Raw genomic sequence first — 22,602 nt, forward strand, 5'->3', positions numbered from 1 at the left:
ATGACATAATTGAACTCTGCTAACCAGTGTTTGGTCAGTTGGGATTGAAGATCTCCCTACATTTTAAATTAAAATTCATTATTTTGCTTCTGGGTATTTTTTTTTTCCTTCAATGTAAGAACTTAGTATCTTCCTCTCATTTAGTATCTTCTTTTGGAATATCTGTCAGGACATTATTTTAACAGATGATTGACTTAGATTTCAGCTACGCTATGTCATTGCTGATCTTTAGTCATTGTCAAATTTCAAATGAAATGTCGTCTGGAAGTAAGTCATATGCAAAGCTACAAGAGTTTGAGTCTGCATCTGTCAGTCGACTTTGCGAATAATCAGTTTTCCTGAGAAGCTGTGGATTTCTCACTTCATTGACTGATTCTTTGCCTTATAGTACAAAAATAGAGAAGGAGAAAAAAGAGCATGCTAAGCTGCATGGGATGATCCGTACAGAAATAAGCGGAGCTGAGATTGCAGAAGAGATGGAGAAAGAAAGAAGGTTCTTCCAGTTACAAATGTGTGAGGTAAGATTCAATGTGAAACTGATATTTTTCTGCTAATATTTTCAGGATTAATTTTTAAAAACACAATTGTTTAATGGCAACTGTGATGTTAAAGGGAAATACCAAGTTATTAGTGGACTTCATTTGCTAAAACGCTTTTTTATTTTTAATCCTGATGTGCTAACTTTGCAGGGAATTTAGATCTCTTCTCATTTCACTTAAGTGAATTGTAGAATAAATAAATAATGCAAAGCTCAATTAAACACTAAGAGAAGATGATAATAAATAAGGCTTTACACTACTACCTCACTATAAGTTATTTAAAGTGCTAGATCATTCTCTAAATTGTTCTGTATGGTGACAGCTGTTGTGTTATGAGGAGAGACTCCAGTCTAGCACACTGTTAGGCTGGTGCTGGAACAAAAGTGCTAAGGATGGAATCCAGTTGTCTTTCAAGATGTTTCAGAATGTTTCTACTTTGAAATCTTTGTGATTTTGAAGTATGTTAAATCTGATGTGAGTATTTTTGGATTGATTCGTTTAAGGACATGTCAGATTCCGTGGCTGGGAATTCAAGTTGCTGTGTTCGTTCTTCCTATGCATTCACTCAAAAAATATACCCCGGGTCTTTCTTCTGTTTTTACTATGCTAATCAGCATAGTTAATTTTCTCATTTGCCAACATAGCTTAACAGCAGTTGTCCTGAATACCCCTTTTAGTAACTGCATGCACTGATACCGGGTAGAAAGGCTTCATGTTCTTATGTGGAGTCAGACTAAAGTATTCAAAACTGATGAAGGGATTTGAGTACCCAATAAACATATGGATGTTGCCAGCCAATAGTCATAAAATGGGACTTTGTTTTGGTTTTGTTAGTAAATCAGAAGTGTGACATATTGAAGTTGTATCATAAGTACAGGCTAGTTCTCTATAAATTGTGAAAGTGAACTGAATGCCAGATGCCTAGAGCTCCATTTTAAATTAACAGGAGCTAGAGGTGTGATTCTTCTAACTAAATACTATCCAGTGCACGTGTCTACATTTAGGCTATTCATCTGTTCACCTGAACCAGCATAAAAAACTGCAACATTGAAATCTGGCACTTGGATACTGCTTTATTTTAGTGGACTTAAAACATTTAGGGTGTACTGCAGGTAAGGGAAAACCAGATGCATTAGAGCATTGGTAAGAAGATATTTCACTCCTTTGCTTGGAGATCACTGTCTAAGCAGGGGTTAAAAATTGTCATCATTTAATGGACAGTTAAGGACTCCTGTAAATATTTGGTCAATCTCACTTCTGCTTGAATGGCTGACATCCTTTGTGCTGTGGCATTCAGGGGAGGAGCTGTCACTTAATATGGACTTTGATTGTGTCTAATGCAAGAGGACACTAATTACACTTTTTCTTTTTTACTTGGCAGTAGATTTTTAAAATCTCTTGCTAAACTAATTTGCTGTAATTACCGTGTATAAGGAATTGATAGAGAAAAAGATAAAATCAGAAGGCAGGTTTAAAATATAGTTAAAATAATGCCTCACTTTTTTTGAGTAAACAGCTTATTTCCATAATGACATCTATTTAGCAATGAATTTAAGAACTAGTGAGCTAGATACCTAGATGGGCTGCTAGGGTTAAGAATGGCTTCCTAAATTTACTACACAAACCCTTTTATGCTTCCTTTAACGCAGGCTTCCACTAGGAGCCATGAAGGATGTTTTAACAATTTGAACTAATCATAGTGAAGTCCCACAGAGTATCAAAAATCAGCAGTGACAACAATTGCTTTTGTGTAGTTAACCCTTGAAGACACTGTTTGATGCATTCTCTTTTAAGTCTTCTAAACCTGCAACTGTTAAAGCTTGTTGAAATATAACTGAAATATTAAAAAAAAACCTGTAGCAGTGATAATTAATTTCTTTTGTGAATTACTGTTTCAACAGTACCTGCTGAAAGTCAATGAAATCAAGATTAAAAAAGGAGTGGACTTGCTTCAGAACTTGATCAAGTATTTTCATGCTCAGTGCAAGTATGTTTTAGTTTTCTTTATATCTACACAATAACTGGACCAATGTTTTGTTTTAAACTTCTGACATCATCATAACACTTTTCTAGATTTTTCAAAATAAATCTAAAATTAAACTATTCTTGCTGAAGTTTTTGACAAATTACGGTGGTCATAGATTAGTCATTGCTCTTGTTACTGTATTCTGAAACATCTAATGAGGTTGAGCCAGTCCCATAGAATATAATTGTCTGTTCCAAAGGAGTGATGCACAGTGATTTGGCATATTTCATAAGCTACTCTTGAAACAGAGCTATTAGTTTGATCTATTACTTATTGGTCCATTAGTTTTGACAGGCTTTTTTGAGCGCATCTAGCAATGATCTGAATTAATTCTGTGCTTAAGAAAAATAAATTGCATAAGCAGTGGGATAAAACTATATTGAAAGAATCACTCTTTTTCTAATTAATTAGAGGACTTGGGAATAAAACACAAAGCTCTCGTTAGAATGATGTACTTTTTTATGGTAGTTTTACAGATCAATAATACAGCAATAAAGTCATAGCTATAAACTTGAAAAAGCTGCTGTTAACCTGTTCAAATCAGTAAGTTTTCTTTTCTTCTTAAAAGACCAGTCTGCATCTATGTAGGTTTTTTCCCTATATAGCTGTGTTGCTTTTAAAATCAATTTCACTTGTACTATGTCATTCATCTGCTCTGTCCATTTAATAAGATTTTAACAACATAAATGTTGTGTTGTTGCTTTCATGTCGGCTTCCCAGAGTGAAAGTGTTTTCTGTTGCAAATGATGGAGCAATTTTTAATCAAAAGTGCATGTAGTTGTGGTTTCTTTAAATTTATTTTTTACGTCTCGCCTTTTTTTTTTTTTTTTTTTTTTTTTTACACGAGCTGGAATACTTGGCGTTGATAACATTCCTGTGCCAATACAAAAATACCTATGATACAGTAAGATGTAACAAACTAACAAACATAGTTTGCATATAGGTCATAATTAATGCTTGGGAAACAAAGGTGTTTTGCTTTAGTAGGAAGATTGTATCAGGTGTTAAATTATTTGGCTTCAAGAAGTCACAATTATTTTACATCTACTAGATCTTTTGCTGTTCTACAAATGAGTCTTGCTTGTTCTGGGCCTTCAAAAAGTGGGATGAGAACCTGCATTTGAGATGAGAAGGAGGAAAACTTACATGGCAGTGGATTGTGGCAGTTCTGAATCTAATTGGGGATTTTGCATGTTAGAATAAGCTATGATGGAAATAAAGAGGTGGATCAGTCAAAGATGCATAAAAAATAAATTTTTAATGTTTTGAAGTTTATGATGGCATAATAATATGCACGTCTTCCTTTGGCAACTTTTTAAACAGAAAATACAAAGTAAAGTTTAATAACAGTTTGCTTTTTGTTTTTCTTTTTAAGTTTCTTTCAGGATGGGTTAAAAGCAGTTGAAAGTCTCAAGCCTTCAATTGAGACACTCTCAACAGATCTTTATACAGTGAGTAGCAACCTTTCATGTTTGTGTTGTAAAATTAGGTTTTTTACAGTAAAACTGTGATCATTTTGGTTCAGATTGGCTGACTTTTAATAGTCAGCATTTTAAGACTGAGTAGATTTTTGAGAAAATTTTGTTTTAATGTCATATGCAGAAGCCTTAGTTTCAGTTCAGGACCCCACTGTGTAAAATGTTAGGAGAACAGCCTCTGCTCTAAAATGTTTACTAACTAAGTGGAAAATAACATATGGTTTCAAATGGAACACAAGGAAGCAAGAACAGTGTGAGGCAATATCAAAGTCTTAATCCAGCAACATCCTAGTCATTATCAAGTTTTCTGAAGATACAAAGGAAAATAATTTCATCATGTTATCTTTTCTCTTTATGTTTTCATTCTTTTTGAACGTTTCTCAGAAAAATGAACCAATTAAGTAGCTAGTTTGGAAGAACTGCGTTGAAACAATAATGTTATTTTTAACCTGTGTTTTTCTTCATTCAAGATTAAACAAGCACAAGATGAGGAAAGAAGACAATTAACACAGCTTAGAGATATTTTAAAATCAGCACTCCAGGTTGATCAGAAAGAGGTGAGCATATAAGGTGGTTTAACTTTGGAATACCCATTTTAATTACTTCTAATGTAATGTTAGTATTTGAAATAGAGTTATTTTAACTTTTATCAGCCATCTAATTTCTTTTGTTTATTCATCTTTGTTCTGATGCTGATATTGAATGTTTCTGACAAAGGCAGGGTTTTTTAGAATTTATTCTCACTAAAAATATATGAGACTTACTGCAAAATAATTTCTTTTTGTTACCAATATTGCAAAATACTTCAGATGGTGCACTGTGTGAACTAACAGACAATGGTGTCTGTGTTGCTCAAACTGAGAATGAAGAACTTTGGCAGTAGCAAGGAGACCCCATTAGTACAATCTTATGTCACAATAATATTCCAAACTGTATAAAGATTATGTAAAACTGAACTTCAAATCCCACAACACCTCTTGTCCTCATCTGCAAAAATGACAATTAAATTTGCTACTCTGCCGCGAGATGCCAGTTTTCAAACATGCAAGAGCTGGATCAGTTTGGCAATCTAACAAATAAGTATTTTTTGAATTTCTGTAATGATTGCCATTAGATTTAAAGAATTCAGGAGTAGCTTTGTTTGGCAAACTCTGATCTGGAAGTAAGCATCTTTTGTATAATCTGATCCTAAATATTGGGTCTACTTTTGTTTCATATTGCTAGTGTTTCCTCTTCATATAAATAAATGCCAGCCAGCTTCCTTTGTGTGGCTGCTGGGCCATGAGTAAGTGATGAATGAACCTCCTCCCCCCTTTTCAGATTCTCTTTCCGAGAGGCATCACAATGAAATAGTTTAGTCTGTAGAGCTCGGACTTCCTTGATCTTTTCTGGTCTTGCTTTCATCTTCCCATAGAGGTTATGGTGACTCCTAGCTCTTATTGATGGCCAGATAGTGGTTGCTGAGCAACATAATCCAGTGAAAGATGTTCCTACCCATGGCTTGGGGGTTGGACTAGATGATCTTTAAAGGTCCCTTCTAGCCCAGAGCATTCTGTTATTCTATGACTTGCTGATAGGCATTCGAACAGTCTTAAACACTCTTCACTTTGAGGTGCTGTTTGTTACCATGTGAAGTTTGTGATAATGACCAATGTGTACAAAGTCCCATACAGTTTACGGGCACTTTCTTAGGTTCTGCCTGGCATTTAGGACTCCCTGAGGGAGTGCATTTGCTAAAAACTTCCAAATTTGAGCTCTGTGGAATGAAAGACCAGCGATCCTAGTGGAAACGGTAACTACTTTGGATTCACCATTGATTGCCCACTCTCAACAAGGAGCCTTTGCTGTTTAGGGTGTGTTAGCAGGCTTTCTATTTTATTCAGCACTTTGTTCAAGAGAGATAATAGCAGCAGTTGGGTTTCATGGTTGCTGGGAATGTTGCTTCTTTAAATTCACCTGTTTACCAGTGACACTGATATTAAATGTATATGGAAGATGTGGTGAGCACACATCTTTTCACAGACTGAAAAATGTAATAATACACATAAATTTATTACTTGTACTGGTTTTGTTGCATTTAAAAGTACAAGTGTAAAAAGTGGGGCTTTTTAAAAATTCATTATTTATTAATTCACAAATTTAGATATAGATGCTTACCTGCAGAGCATATGAAGGACTATAATGATTTTTAAAGTTTTTTTGAAGACGTCAATTAATCAGTGGGATGCCAAACAATCCTGATATAATTTACTGTACAACCCACTAATATTATTCTTGTTGCACTGTAATTTCCTTTACTATAACTGATTTCTTTTTTCTTCCTGAAATGCATTTACATTTTGTGACCGAAGTCTAGGAGAGTAAGTGTTACTATGTTTTAATGAAAATAGTTGGCATGATTTCCATTCAGATTTCAAGAAACTGGATTTTTGCTCTGAGGTTTTTTCTGTTGGTATGAAAAGACTGGTTCTTTTTTCCTCCTCTTCTGTTTGTTATATTACCAAAAAAATAAAAAAATAAAAAAGTTTGTTCTTGGGAAAGAAAATTTCTGTAAAACAAATTGGTGATTTCCTTTTCACTCTCTTTTGGGAATTAAATCCAGTTGCTTGATTTGATGTTCTTGCAAGACTTTGAAGATATATGTTTTTTTAATTAAAATGAACTTCATGTATGGAGTAATAGAACATTGACAAATATTGTCTTTGTTGTCTTTAAAAAAAAAAAAAGACATAAACACTTATAGTGAACCTTTTTTGTTGTGCCTGTATACATAGTTTCCTCCTGCACAGAACTTCCTCTAACCTGGTTTGTATTGAAACTTCTTTTCGAAACCTCATTGCGTGTACACCTCTGTAATTTTTAATTTTTAAACGTTTATTTTTTTTAACTGTAGAGCTCCTACAAATTTCAGGGTCAACCTTAGGGTCATAGTGCCTTCATTTCTCCCTTTCCCATGTCCTCTCTGAAGGTAGCCTCACTCTAATGTTTAGATTTGCTTCTGCTTCTTGTTTATTAGAATCTATAATCTATTTAGGCCACTGCAAAATAGGATAAATTTTGTGTTTCTTGGCAAAAATTATGGTAGCTGTGCTATAGGGGAGGCTGCCTGCAGGAGGTTTTGGCAGATATATCGGTTGGAGGCTCTGTGGGGCTCTAACAGATAAGGGGATGGATCTCTGAAACGTCCTCTTGGCAATGATCCTGCAAATGCAAGAGAAGATCAGGCTCATGGAGAGCTGTAAGGGCTTTTTGGCAGCTTTATGCATAGGGATGATCCGGACAGTCTAAAATCCTGCTCCATGGGAGCTGTGGAATGGCTAGCCAAAATTTGCTGCGTGTAAGTTAAAACACCTTGTATGGAAACTTCCGTTGTGTTTAAATAGTGGGGCTGATAAATAGGTCTTTAGAATCTCTCTTATCACCAGTCACAGACCATCTTTACAGAATACTCTTTTCACATTTCTTTCATTTTTAGCTATGCTATTCAGCTTGATTTAGAAGTCAGTCAGCCTTTAGAAGAAATCATTTCATGGTCAGTGAAGTGATTCACTATAAACATGCTGCAATCAAATGACTCACCTTTTTTTTGTGTATGCCTATCTGCATTTCAAAGCTGATAAATCAGACAAAGTTCAGTTTCTTAGGCTTGTGTACTTCAGTCTGTTCTGATCTTGTTATGTTCAAGAGATATTTCAGATGACAGTACTCTGTGCTAGGTATGTCCTATAGCCTGCGGTGATCCATTTCCTCCCATAGGTAACATACGTTGTTCTTGCTCCTCCGATAAGGCCATTGGGTCTGACCCCGTTTTCTGTGATTTGTACCCTTGTTATGTGCAATATGCAAACCAGAAATAAGGGAAGATCCTTTGGGGAGGCTGCATATGGAAAAGGCATGCTGAAATTGCCCGGAAGGATGTTAATTGTGATGGCGATTTGTGGTTTTGCATCCCGTCTGTTAGGAGCTAGATCAAAATCGTGAACTCGCTTGTCAGAGAGGTGTGGAAAACCATCATCTGGCAATCACTTTGAACGTTGTTGATTTGGGCATGGCCTGAAACGGGGATTTAAAGTTGAAAATCTCCTTGTCTTGTCCTTAACTCCCTTTCATAAAGTAGTATTACATTTTTTAAAGATACTGTTCATAATAATGAATGTGTGGAAATACACGTCAGCTACAGCAGCTTCCTTTCTGGTTGAAATAAGGCAGGAAACTTGTATTATTGGCTTGCCAGTTTGGCCAAACACAGCAGCTGAGCGTAAACAACAGCTTGGGAGAGGAGGTAGCCAAAATGCAGCAGAAAATATTCCACAAGAAGTAGCAGCACAGTCTTAAGTAATGGGAACAGAGCTACAGGCAGGTGTTGGAGGTCATCTGGAATCTTTACATAATTGAGGATGTGGAGAACTGAAATTAATTTCCTGTAAGGCCTCTAATCTTCTTGGGAATGGAGTTCCTTTACTGACTAATGGGAGGCAGAGACGAAGGCATCAGTAGGACACAATAGGCAGTGTCAGATCAGATTTTCCTCAGAAGTCAGTAAATGTATGCATGCAGTGGTTCTTAATCAGTGATGAGAATTCTTTTTAAATGTCGTGCTGTTTCTATGTTGGGCAGCCAGAGTGCAAAACCAAATCATTCTGTGTAAATAGGCTGGAGAGGAACAATAAACAGACTGGTTTAAACCTGAAGGGATGCTTTGACAGGCACAGACATTTAAGTGGTGGTTTTGTAGTGCCTTTAGAAGCCTCAGATAAATGTTGCAGCTACCCGATACAGCTTCCTAGATTGCTAGCCAAGAGACAGGGAAGTGGGCACAGGTTGCTTCTGCTGAAAAGGAGCACCAAGGAGTGCTGTAGCCTTGAGCTCATCTCGTGGTTCTCAGGACCTCTGAGCTCCAGCACTGTGTTTGGGGTGAGCCTGAAATCACGGAATCACGGAATCCTGAGCTTGGAGGTGTGGTGTCCCAAGTGTATTGAGTAGGGGTGTAGGTGACAGCTCCGTCCTTGCCATCATATTTTCAACCTGTCAGGTATTGCCACTGCAGTTGAGGAGGATCCTGAACAACTTTGGCTGCATTAGCAACTTTGGTAGCAGAATGTGCTGCTGGAGCTTGTAAAGGAGCAGCGCTCCATCTGAGCTGGCATTCTCTGGGGAAAAGCACAGTCCAAGTGTGTTCTTGGTTTTAGTTGGTCTTTTTCCCCTACCTATATCCAGAGATGTCTTAAACTTAGGCTAATAAAGTGTGTGAAGCTAATTGTAATTAGAGAGAAACTATCTACTTAATTTATACTTTTTAGATCACACCATGTATTTTATTTTATCATGTGTACACTCTGAAAACCCCAAATGATGTATCTCGTGATTGTACTCCTAGTATATCTGGGACACGGGATCTCATCTTTTTAGCAAAAGAGTTTTTTTTAATCAAATTAGAAGTTTATTTCTTAATAGCTTGTAAGCTTTTGCTTAGAATAGCTCAGATAGATAGTCATTTAGGTGAACTGCTTGCTTTGTGGGTTTTTTCCTTGCTATACTTGTATTATCTGCTATATATAACAGAGCTGTATTATGTCCCTAGAGCAAAGATAATAAAAAAGAAAACAATAAATATTATAAGTACTGGTCATTGTTACTGTGTGCATTGAAAAGTCCATTCCATCATGTTAATGCTCCTAGTGCAGCATGACATATCAGATTCCTCATTATCATGTTCTTATTTTTTAAGAAGTTGGAGTCTTGCAGCAGTGGGTCCTGCCTGTGGGTAGTTCTGAGAGCAGTGAGAAGGGTTTAGTTAATCCTTGTCACTTCCTGTCCCACAATTCTACTTTGTTCAAAATATTTTGGTTTAAATTATTCTTCTTACGGAAATAACTGTATGTATGCGGCAGTTTTCCTGTGTGCCTCCTGAAGTGTGTTTCCAGGAGGTCTCTTCTGCTTTTCAGAGAATAACTTGACTCAATTTCCACAAGGAAAACCACTTCTTCAAATTTATGTATGTAATTTTTTTTTTTACAATGGAAGGATACACTAGGAATTGCAGGTAATAATCATCTTTAATGTTTATGCACTGCAGTGTTTGCATGAGTTGGAAAGACCACTGCTTAATTAATTTGAGGGTTAAAATGACCACATATTAAGGCCAATAGTAAAGCTAAATAAAAACTAGTAAGAGGATTTTGGCAGGTGCTGATAATCGCTACTTCTCAAGTGGGTTTTGTGCCCTCTGAAAAAAGAAATGGATCTTGTTCTCTTTCATTGAGGAGGAAAAATGTGCTTCATTTAGCTTGTAGGATTAGAGCAGGAAGGAAAGGCTCTGAAACTCATTAATAGGTGGGATGTTTCGGTTGAAAGTGTGGAATGCATTACGAATTCCTGTTCTGTATATTTCAGGATTCTCAGATTCGTCAGAGTACAACTTACAGTTTACATCAGCCTCAGGGAAACAAGGAACATGGCACTGAACGAAATGGTAGTCTCTACAAGAAAAGCGATGGGTAAGTACTGCTGGATACTACTGAAGAAAAAAGGTTAGGTCCTAAGAGCTGAAGCAATGTAATATTAAATATATTAAAAACTGAGTCACTTTTTTTTTTCTTCCCCCCACTTTAAACCAGAATCAGAAAAGTGTGGCAGAAAAGGAAGTGCTCAGTTAAAAATGGTTTTCTTACAATTTCCCATGGTACAGTAAGTATTTGTTTACAGTATTTTATGTACATGGTTGCTAATACAAAAAGGCAAGCTATGCTGGTCTATATTTATAATTTGGAATTAGCTTGATGCAGTGTTTTGAATATGATGGATACTTTTTTTTTTTTTAAGGCAGTCTTTCAGAAATATATCAAGACATAAACAGTATCTAAAAATACAACTGTTTGAATGCTCGTGACTGTTAATGGGAAAAAACTGGCTTTTTTTAATGACTCATTTAGTTCATGTAAACTGTTCATATTTTACCAGATTATCTAAAAATACAAATTCTAACTTCATTTTTTTGGAAAGATATGGTTGGGCGTTAAGCCATCTTTTAGATATGGGTTAAACAACAAATTATATTTACTAGATAAACTGAGTCTCTTTTCTCCCCCCACATTGGCTGTTATGTGATAGTCTGTTAATGAAGGTAGCTTTTCTGTGGAGCGGCTGTTGGGAAAAATCAACTCTGAAGGCAACTTCTACCAGAAGGACAAGAGATAGAGAGTTAGAAGTCCCTCTTTCCTACCAATATTTTAAACACATAAACTTTTAATATTTATTCTTAAAGTTTTAAAACTTTATACTTTCATACTTTCGACCTTTTACACTTGGCTTTGAACTCAGCTGGTTTTGCTTTCTCATAACTCTTCTCTTTTTATATTGCTTTCTCAAAACTTTTAAGGAAGTCTCTTAAGGCAAAAATCAATTCAGTGATGGTATTTCCCATTCTTGGTCTAATAAACAGTCCTATTTCTTGATCCTGTTATGAACCGTTCTGTTCTTCATCCTGTTATGCCTGTTGCTATGACTACAAGTTGACCCTGGCAGCAAAAACGAATCAATCTCTCATTTGTGCATCTGACCATGAGCTGTTGCCTTCTGAATTGACAACCAGGAGTTAAGGAAGAGTACAAAACCAGGCCTGCAAAGTAGAGTCGTTACTACGGCTTTGCAGTTGTCCACCAGTTTATCCCTGTTCTCATTTGAGTGCGTATGAGTGTGTCTTTGACGGAGAAAAGTCTATTACTGTTTCTATACTGGTGTCTCCGTGTGCTGTAAATGCACTTGGCATTGGACATGCTGCGGGGGCACCAGTAGGAGTGTAGCTAGGGCAGCTCAGAGCTGGCAGAGGCTACAAAATCCACTCGTGGAGCAGAATTTTAAAACTTTCACATGCAAGCACAGTTACTGAGTCTATCGAGATACTGTTGTTCTTCTCTTTTTATAAGCTGTCTACCAGATGGTCTAACATTTTTAGAAGCAGTAAGTTCCCACTGAAACCAGTGGAGCTGTAGCTGGAGTTCAGTTACTAAGGTAGATACTTAAATGTGAGTTTAGATACGTGGGTTTCACAGGTTTGGTCTTGATTTTTCATATTATAGAATTAAAAGAGTACCTTTGTGTTTTAACATACAGTCCTAAAAAGTATTTTTACTTACTTGCACACTTTCCCGTTATGTACTGATGGCCGTTTTGTGTGTAAAAAAAAAAAAAAAAAAAAAAAAAAAATTAATGCTTGTTTCATAGACATTGAAATGGGTAGAAGCAATTTCTGTTTGTTAAGAATTTTCTGGACTGCTCTGAATGTCTTCTGAGACTTATGAAGCAACAACATTGATTTCCAAGCTTTCTCGGGGTTGATATCTCCTGGTCTCTGAAATACAATGTGTCGTTCTCTCTTCCCAGCTGTTCATCAAAACGAACCATCTCTCAGAAATTTAGTTGTCAGTTTTGTTTGCTTTATCGAATACAAATTTGTAAATGCTTTCCCTTTAAAGGCTAAGTATTCTTCATGGATTTTTGTTCTTTGGTCATATGTAGCCTGTCTTTGTGAGGGACTATTTTTTCAGTTAGTTTCTGGAACAGCTATCTTCAGGCACTTGCAGATGCTGTATTCTGACTTAAACTTGCCTGCCAAGTGTTCTCCTGGTATGGACGGGGAGAATATGGTTGGTTCTCTGTCAGTCATCCAGCTGTAACGCTGAATACATGTGTCTGCATTAGCATATGTGCAGAAGTTATACTTTTAGACAACTAAAAGCTTCAAAGAAATTAACATTCGTAGAGCAACGTGCAAGGTCATGGTTGATGGAAAACCAGACACTGCTCCTTTGTGTAATTGTTAGCAGTTGGAAATTTTCTGACATCTGCCTGACTGCAGTTTAACACACGTGGATGAAAAAAACAATGATAGAAGCAGATTGAACCGTGTAAATAGGAATTCCCAAGTGGTTTCTGGATCAAGAAGTCACAAGGGAAAAACTTACACTTGAGGAACCTCCAGATTCCTCAACGTTGATTTGTGTTTAAAGAGCTTAAACGGAATTTGCTGGTTGTCTGCATAAAAGGAATATGAGAGACTCATTATCAAGGAAACGTGTTTTTAGTTGTTCGTTCTTTACTGTTGGAAACTTTAATCTACCATTATGATTAACAGGACAATCTAAAGGCAAAAGACTCAGATTTAATCTTTTGATTCTTGAGTAGATCACTGTGATATCCAGAAAAAAATGTAGGATGAAATCAGCCAACTGGTCTGTTAAGTAAGTGGACGCATTTGCTCATGCCTTTTGTAAAAATCAGCTCTGTATCGTAGCACTTTTCGGTATTGTTTTAGGGACCTAACCTTTTGATTCCTACACTTGCTGTTTGTTCCCGGAACAGATTATAAGTCAGTTTTGGTGGATGGAGGGTTACTGTTTGTGCAGGAAGGAACAAGTTGATGCTGAAGTCTGCGTGTATGGCATGAAGGGTGGCAGCACATCTTTTCAGGATATTGGTGTGTTAACCTGGATGTCCAAAATTTCAGCAGTCATCTGAAATTTCATTGTCTAGTCAGAGACTTGAGCAGGAAAATGAAGCTTAGAGGTTTCAAACAAAATGTATGATAGCAGCTACACATTTGTTACCGTTTTCTACTTCTAGTGTCTCCTAATCCTGCCAAAAGTCTGGATCCACCTGCAGCCTAGTGTGGCTAAGGAATTTATGCAGCCTTTTCTCCCTTTGTGTTCTGGCTCTAACTTCTCCCCAGGCAGCATCCACCATGTGATGGAAGCGTGTTGTCCACCAAGGAATGGGCAATAATTGAGGAGGTGGGTGGGGAGAGGCTGTTACTTGGCTACAGGACAGAAGTGTGAATGTGGTGGTATCAGCCACATGCAAAGATGTCAGGGTATTTTAATACCCTTGTTAATGCTGACTTCAGGTTGTGAGATCCTCAGTTAAAAGCTTTGGAATATGTTTGGATTCCAAGATCAGCACATTGGCCTAGGATGTGTTTTAGGTCATCGCAGCCATTTCTTTAGGTTCTTGGATCCCGATACAGAGTTCTTATGCTTCATTCTCCTGTCCAGAGAGATGAGTTCTTTGTATATTGGTCCTTCAGACCTCTTTGAAGCTTTTTAGTGGATCCATTTACAGCTTGATATTTCATAAGTTATAGAAAATTAGGTAGGTCCTGAATGTGCTTCAGATCCAAAGTCCCGGGGCAAGTGGATTCTTTCTTAACTTGAATTTACTTGCATTTTTAAATAGAGCCTGTGAGAAAGGTGTGTACGAGTTGCCCAGTGGCTTGCTTATCAAATACTTACATTTTGATTTTTGTTTGCTTTGTTTTATATTTCCATTTTAGGCAGCTTCTGGACACTTCTTGGACAAACAGTTACATTAAAAATGTAAACACTGGAAACTTTAGTGCTATGGATATTAGGTATATTTAAATATAACCAAGAAAATGGGCCCAAGCTGGCGTTTTCAGATGTTTTCTTGTATGCTTCTAGTTACAAAGAACTCTTGCTGATAGGCTTAAATAATGAAAACTGTATACACTTTTACTGCTAAAAGCAATGTCTGGAATTTGAAAAGCTATTTACTAGGCAGAGAATACAATGTGGTTGTCAATTAATTGTCGTCTTGCTGCCTCCAAAACCTCTCTTGGGTACAATTTATTTTACATTGCCCAGCAAGTGACCTGCAGGTTTCTTGTTTCAAAGCATGCATGACTTTGTTATGTCTGCTGCTTATGTTGGGCAAAGCCTGAGCATGCTGTTTTTCAAGGGCACCATGCTCCTCTTTAAACAGGAAAAAAAAAAAAAGTAATTGTTTCCCTCCTTCTGTTTCTCCAGGGTTTTGGGTTTTTTTTACTGGTCTTCACATATAATGATGATGATGTTCTTTTTTTGGCCAGCTACATGGTTTTATCAGGTTGTTTCAAGGAAATCTGTACTCTTCAGACTTGTTCTCCCTTCTTTTTTGAACTAAATGTTTTCATCAATAAATTTAGAAGTGACTGAGAAGATCTATGTTTCTTATAACTCATTGCAAGTTAATTACATTATGTGGTAGTTCAGCTTCATAATAGTTCTTTAGATGATTAAGTCTTGTTTTAGCAATTTGATTAAAATTGTTAGAATGCAACAGTGAGTGTGGTAATGTGTTTGTGTATCACTATCTTTATTATAGTACTTTCCTAATGATTTAAACAAATTATTTTTCAGATATTAGTGTCTAGAGTTATTGCCTTTCTAGTTACATCTCTCTAGTTAAGTCTGCTTTCTGATTTAATTATTCTAAAAGAGTGAAACTAGTGATCCATTGTCGCAAGTGCAAGCCATTCCTCAAGTCAAGGTTGCAAACACAACATCTTTCTAGGTGCTGTCTCAGGTCTGTAGGACAGGCAGGTTAAAGGAAGCAGTGGTGATGAAAGTGATTTTTACCCCTCTCCCCTTTCAAAATTCTAGCATCTATCCAGTTATCATTGGACAAAATATCTAAATATAGGAAAATGTAGTTTACAAACCATGATGCAGAAGAAAACATAAATCAAAACCTGGGTATCTTAAAAATAAAAGTAACAGCCGTTTGTCAAGTGTTTTTGGCCAGTGGGATGTTATCCTGTGTTTTTGGACTGCAGGGCTCAGTTAGTATCAATATACTAAAACATGTATGCTTTGTCTTCAAATAGGCTAACCGACCTCCAGCAAAGCTCAATCTGTTAACCTGCCAAGTGAAAACAAACCCAGAGGAGAAAAAATGTTTTGACCTCATATCACGTAGGTTTGTTGTTTAGGTCTTTTTACTTGCAGCTAATATCAGAGGGTTTTGCATTAGTTCTGTAGATGTCTCAATAATCCACTTCAACATTTTCGCAGTTGTAGAATGCTTCCCTTTATAAAATGCCCTTCCTATGACAATTTACCATTTAACTTATTTTAGCATAATGCAAATAACTGAACCTATTTCTTTGGAAAACCACTTGTTTTTAAAGCTTTCTTTGCTCCTTCATTCTGTATCATTTTGTGCTGCTCTACAGCAGAGTAATAATATTTTTTCCTGTGACATCACTCTTTATATTGAAAATGTCATAGCTGATTATCTTGGAAAGTTATGACTTTTGTACAAGATCGAAAGAAGCTTTTAAACCATGACAAAACTTCTTAAAATTTAAGCATAGTGGTTGCTATGTAACTGAAGAAAATACTGAAAACATTTTTAGTTTTATCATCTCATAACAAAGGTGAGATAAAGAGTCCACCTATTAAAACCACCAAAACTGAATAATTTTGGGAACTGAACGGGGTGATACAAAATTGTATAGTAGAATATTTCCTTTTTTTCCTCACTGGGACATTCAATAAAAATACATTATTAAAATATATATCTCAAATTATTTGGGGAGAAGAATATAAATCTATTCCTCATTTGTTCCTTTGCCAGAGCATAAATTTCTTCTCTGTTTATAAATTAAAGATATGCTACTTATGTTAATAGACTAGTACTGATGTATGCAGTATATGGATTTTCCATTTCTGCACGAGCAAGTGGTCTCTCCTGTTTGCTTTGCGCTTTCTTTGTTGATTACCACATCACATTTTGCCCAATATCAGCTTGTCACAGCATTATCATTTGTCCATTCATACATATGATAAGGCATAACCTACCTCTCAGCCTTCTCCAGATCACTTTTTCCACTTTGTTTTACTATAGTTTTAAAACATTCCTTGTTTTTTTAAAAACTGCAAATTTCTGTGTCATGGCAAGATAGAAATCTCTTATTCTTTATCTAGCACTTTCCTTTCTGTCCTTTCATGTATCCTCACTCTCTTAACATTTTCCATGTTTGAAAGTATCTTTTAATACCTTTTTGCCTGAATATTTTTCAAACTTTAGGAATTTTCAGCCTGGAATACCTTTTTGCCAGTAGCTTTCCCTGTGTCCTTCTCATCAATTATTCTCACTCTGGCTCAATCACCACTCTCATATCTCATATCTCATTTGTTTCATAAACTTAAAATGCGTTGTGCTTTTTTTTTTAATAATACACTATGATAACAATGCTTAGAACTATGAAAGTAGTAGTAAATTGAAATTTTTAGTCTTGATTTAATTAAAAAAGCTTACTCTGATTGTAATTTGGACTTTGGGTGTGGCAAATTTGTTTTGCCATTTTTGATTACTGTGGTTTTAAGAGCTCAAATCTTTCTTACATACACGACAAACTCAAATATGGACTCTATATTTTACTCGTAAACACCTCCTCCCCCAGCAGAACTTCAGACTTGTGATTACTGAGGTTATATCTAGAACATGGAAAAATGACTATGCTCTTGCTTGTGCGATAGAAGCACAGCACTGAAGAAAGGAGTTTCTGTTTAAAGAGCAACAAGCCACCTTTTGTAAACACGGGTGTAAACATAGATGAACTGTAGGTAGTAAGAGTGATAGACTTTTTGCCTGTCAACACTCCAGTGATGACACTGGAAAGCTCAGGAGTCACACGTCAATTAATTTTAAATTTTCCTGAGAGATTTTTGCAAAATCAGTTTTTCAATATATTTTTTTTTTTAATCGGTATGTGAATTATTTATTGCGCAGATGACAGAACGTACCACTTTCAAGCAGAGGATGAACAGGAATGTCAAATGTGAGTTACTTTGCTAATTTTAGTTTTGATACGGGTGTTCTGCTGTGACGTTACCTTGAACTTTAGAAGTGCTGAAACATTTAATAGCAAAATATTACTGCCATTTTAGATGGACATCTGTGCTACAAAACAGCAAAGAGGAAGCTTTAAATAATGCATTCAAAGGAGATGATAACACAGGAGAAAATAATATTGTCCAGGAACTGACAAAAGAAATTATATCTGAAGTCCAGAGGATGACTGGAAATGATGTGTGTTGTGACTGCGGAGCACAAGGTGACTCAATTAAGCATATTTCTAATTGGTAAAAATTCTGTGTCTCATGAGAGTATTTAAGCTGATGTTTTATGCTTTCGCTTTTACTCCTTATCTCACAAAAGATTATATACACATAATAGAATATGCTAAGAATTTAATTGAACTATTTTAGTAACATTAATTTGCTATATGCATATTGTCAGTGGGGAGAAAAGTTACTAAGAAGCTGATTTTTCTCCCATGTATTTTGCTAATTGTAACTTTTGCTTATATAAATGAATTGAACTTATTTTATTAGCCCATATTTAGGTAAGACTGGACAGCAGTAAAATACTTCAAGCATTTTCCTAATACGTTTCTCTCTCTTCCCCCCCCCCCCCACTTTTTATGTTTGACTTTGAATGTGAGCCAGGGAATATGTCTAAGACTGTGCTCATTTGGAAAAGAATGCACCTGCTGACTGCAGTTTGCAGTGTTGGTTTTGTTGATCGATGATTTTGTACTTTAATCCTCTTCAAATTATTTTTTAAATCCTGCTGTTTCCTGTGTTCTTTTATGTTACAGAGGCACTGCAGGACTTAGGGGTTTTTTATCTGAAACTGTAGCTAAAAACTTCAGGTCTGAAACTGTGTGCACTTTATAAATCAATAGTAACTTAGAATCATAGAATCATAGAATCGCTGAGGTTGGAAGGGAACTTTAAGATCATCAAGTCCAACCATTAACCTACCCTGACAAAAGCCACTTCTAAACCATGTCCCTAAGTGCCCCATCTACCCTTTTTTTAAACACCTCCAGGGATGGTGAATCCACCACCTCCCTGGGCAGCCTATTCCAATGTTTAATAACCCTTTCAGTGAAAAAATGTTTCCTAATATCCAATCTAAACCTCCCCTGATGTAACTTGAACCCGTTCCCTCTCATCCTATCACTTGTCACCAGGGAGAAGAGGTCAGCCCCCATCTCTCTACAACCTCCTTTCAGGTAGTTGTAGAGGGTGATAAGGTCTCTCCTCAGCTTCCTTTTCTCCAGGCTAAACAACCCCAGCTCCCTCAGTCGTTCCTCATAAGGTTTGTCCTCCAGACCCCTCACCAGCTTTGTAGCCCTTCCAGCAATACTTCCAGCAATAGATACTGTATAAAACTATGGGAAGAGTCAATCCTGCTGTCTTTAAAGGAGAACATTCTAAATAGCTACTACCAAACCTTTATCAAGTAAATGAATGTCTGTATCTTCAGAAATTAATTATTTGTCTGGAAGTTGAGGGAATGTTATACCAAGAATGCAAAATACCAGGAGAAAAGACAAGCTAGGGTAACAAGAGGAGAGGGATGAGCCTTAGTATCTTTGAAATAGCTGAGTGAGAATTCATTGTAGTGTGGTGCTGTATGTATACTTCAGAATCACTGCTGCTTCACTTAGTCTAGAGTCTATACTTGAAATAAAATTAAAAAAAAGAAACCTGTAGGCATTGTTATTTCAGGTTGAACTGCACCAATACCCTCAGTTGAGAATGTGACACCATTATATTGGTGGTGGGAAAATGCAGTTCCTGAAAAGCCGTGTGAAGAATGACAAACTGGACTGTTTGAACAGCTCCCCTGGAGAGCAATGTCCTTTACAAAAATAAAAAAAAAATTAAAAAAAATTCACTACTTTCGCCACTAAAAGATCCTGGTTTGTGTTTCCCAATAGAGTAAATGTAACTATGTAAATCAAAAAATGGATAATTCATGTACAGGAATCTTATTTTACTGAATTTCCTTTCTGTATACTACATTTTCCAGAAGGAAATAATTACCTGAATAAATTTTAATTCTGTGGGTACTTTCTGTTTCAGATCCTACCTGGCTTTCAACAAATTTGGGAATTCTAACTTGCATTGAATGCTCAGGAATCCATAGAGAACTTGGCGTTCACTATTCCAGAATGCAATCACTTACATTAGATGTGCTGGGAACATCTGAACTTTTGGTAATCAAATTGCTTTAATTAACTTAAAAATAGTACTATAAAATACTTCCAACACAAGTATACTTCTGTCACTTTAATGATATGTTGTTCCAATCTTGAAACGGAGATTTATCCAATCTCTGGATAAATATAATTTAAGAAAGCTTAATTCGTCAAGTGTGAGGGAACCTCCTGGAATTTAGTTTCTTACTGTAAACTTTGCCTGATCTTAGAATTCAAATTAGTAGAGGCTTCTTTTTTGTGTGTGTGTTTCCAAGTCTTTTTATCCTTGGTTGCTTTTTAAAAGAACACAGCTGTTCGACATATTAATGTGCCTCAGATTAAAAATTGAAGGACTTCACAAATACTTATTCCATTAATTATTTAGCATTGTTTTAGAAGAGAACTTTAATCCTCAAAGGATGAAAATGTATCCAGCTTTGCTACACAAAGAGGTTACCAGGCATTAGCTGCTCTGTGACAGTTCACATGCATGTTCTTACCCAGCACAAAGTATTTTTGCGTTTGTTGTGGGAACTAGTGTCTTGATAGATTATTCTGCAGTTACTTATTTGTGTATTAAATCATAGCTGAAAACTGACATCCAAAAAGGTACCTAATTTGTTCATGATCATTGACATAGTAGCAGAATTAGGAATCAGAAACAAAAAGACCCAACTCCCGTTTTCCCTTGTCCTTCCACTAGAATTTGTGTGGCCAATAACTGAACGTGTTTATTGAGTTGTGGATTACTTTGTTTTTCTAACAGCTTGCAAAGAATATTGGGAATGCTGGGTTTAATGAGATTATGGAATTCTGTCTGCCAGTTGATGAGACGGTCAAACCTAATCCAAGCAGTGATATGTAAGTAAAAGCCACTACTTGTGAAAAAGGCAGGCATTTAAATTAATATTGTTAATGGGTTGTGCCATTACAGTTTGCACCGACAGGCCATGGAAGAGGTATAATGTCTTATATATAGCCTTATAGCCAAGGAGTAAACCTTTTTTTCTGATGCTCTTCATGCCTGTTTTATTGAACTTAGATTAGCTGATTGTACCTTCCCTAATAGAAAGGATTATTTTACCAAGTCTCTGAATCATGATTTGTGGGACGTAAACAAATTAAACATGACTTGTTGGGAATTTTAAAGACACACAAGGGTAGGGATTAAAAACAAAGCTATTAATTTTGTGCTATTTAAACACAACTTAGAAATTGGAATAAGGTACACGTTTTACCTAAAAGATACTGAACACCTAGCGTTTAGAAAGTACATCTAGGACTTAAGTCCGTAACTATGTGGAATAAAGACAGAACATTTAATTGAATTCCTTGAAAACACTGAACCGTAATGGCAGAGACGCAGCAAGGCCAGCTGCCTACTTGGCTGGATACTACTCCACCGTAAAAGAGCTAGTAAACGATGTAGAAACAAACCCAGAAGAACTGGCTTTGGATGAAGCTCATTTTACATTATCTGAACTTTCACCATTCTGACAGAACCAATGTTAAACCACACAGTTTAAATATTTTTTTTACTACCACTATCCATAATACAGAATATCAACAATAAAAATTAATAATTTTACTGAATGCTAAATCTATAGTATAGGAAGACTTCTAAAAAATGACATTTTAAAAAATCATTTAGTTTGATACATCTACATATCAAACTTCAGGGTTTTTTTAATGGAATGAGAACCTGAAGACAAACACTTTTTAAAAACTTTGAAGGAATACTGTCATTTGCTGTTAGGAATAAGAGCTATCTGTTGATTCAATTTATTATTTCTATTTTTTTTCTTTTTGCCCATTATATAGTATCTAGATGATAAAGTATGGCTTTGCTAAATGTCTTCTGTGTAATGTTGTGTGCATCTCAAGAGCTGGTGAGGAGTTAGGCCTTTGGGAGATATTCAAGCTCCTGTCTTGCTCTGGTGGGAAGAGGAGCAGTCATTTGGTAGTTGGCTATCAACAGCTTTGATCTATCTTCTGTACGTGGAGATGGGTAATCTTGATCTCAACTTCACACCAGAGTTCAGAGGGGAAAATTCACAGTCTGTCTTCGTATTGGATATTTGGTACATCTTCTGTAGCTACATTTCATACTGGAAATACGAGACTGCATGTCTTACATGCATATTGAAAAGAAAAATTATCATAATGAATGAGAAATAGTCTTTCCCAGATTTTATTTCAAAAGACTTGCATATATTTATGGAAATTCTAATGTGTATCTTCTGCTAAAAGTTATAGAAGTAAATTATATTCAATTTCAGGAATGCAAGAAAAGATTATATTACTGCCAAGTATATTGAGAGAAAATATGCAAGGAAAAAGCACGCTGACAATGCAGCTAAATTGCATGCTCTTTGTGAAGCGGTCAAATCAAGAGACATTCTTGGATTAGTCCAAGTATATGCTGACGGTGTGGATCTCACAGAAAAAATTCCACTGGCCAATGGCCATGTAAGTGTTGTAAATTTTATTGGACAAATTGTAATAAGTGCAATATGTTTTCTTTAATTAAAAAGGACTATTTTGTCTTATTTGAAACACTGTTCTGAACATTTGTCCTTTTGATGATGTAATTTAGCAATAACAAAAGAGGATATTAAATAGTTGAATCTAAAATTGTTTTCGAATACTACCATATTTTAAATGTATTAAACATCAAACATTACATTAAACGTTTGATAATCCATTTGTTTTCAACCCAATTGTTTG

At 36.0% G+C, this 22,602-nt stretch overlaps 1 protein-coding gene across 2 annotated transcripts in view; it reads left to right on the plus strand.

The window, feature by feature from the left end:
• The window catches only part of ASAP2 (ArfGAP with SH3 domain, ankyrin repeat and PH domain 2), a 93,107-nt gene that overhangs the window by 48,723 nt on the left and 21,782 nt on the right, over positions 1-22,602 (plus strand). For both annotated transcript variants that reach the window (XM_063330446.1, XM_063330445.1), the window contains exons 6-17: positions 389-518; positions 2,441-2,526; positions 3,941-4,016; positions 4,514-4,600; positions 10,437-10,540; positions 10,661-10,730; positions 15,703-15,790; positions 17,613-17,661; positions 17,771-17,937; positions 19,760-19,893; positions 20,642-20,736; positions 22,155-22,344. In XM_063330446.1, coding sequence (XP_063186516.1) covers positions 389-518; positions 2,441-2,526; positions 3,941-4,016; positions 4,514-4,600; positions 10,437-10,540; positions 10,661-10,730; positions 15,703-15,790; positions 17,613-17,661; positions 17,771-17,937; positions 19,760-19,893; positions 20,642-20,736; positions 22,155-22,344 — 1,276 coding nt within the window. The remainder of the gene's footprint in view (positions 1-388; positions 519-2,440; positions 2,527-3,940; positions 4,017-4,513; positions 4,601-10,436; positions 10,541-10,660; positions 10,731-15,702; positions 15,791-17,612; positions 17,662-17,770; positions 17,938-19,759; positions 19,894-20,641; positions 20,737-22,154; positions 22,345-22,602) is intronic.

Source organism: Chroicocephalus ridibundus, chromosome 3, assembly GCF_963924245.1.
Source record: "Chroicocephalus ridibundus chromosome 3, bChrRid1.1, whole genome shotgun sequence".
Classification (NCBI taxonomy): Eukaryota; Metazoa; Chordata; class Aves; order Charadriiformes; family Laridae; genus Chroicocephalus; species Chroicocephalus ridibundus.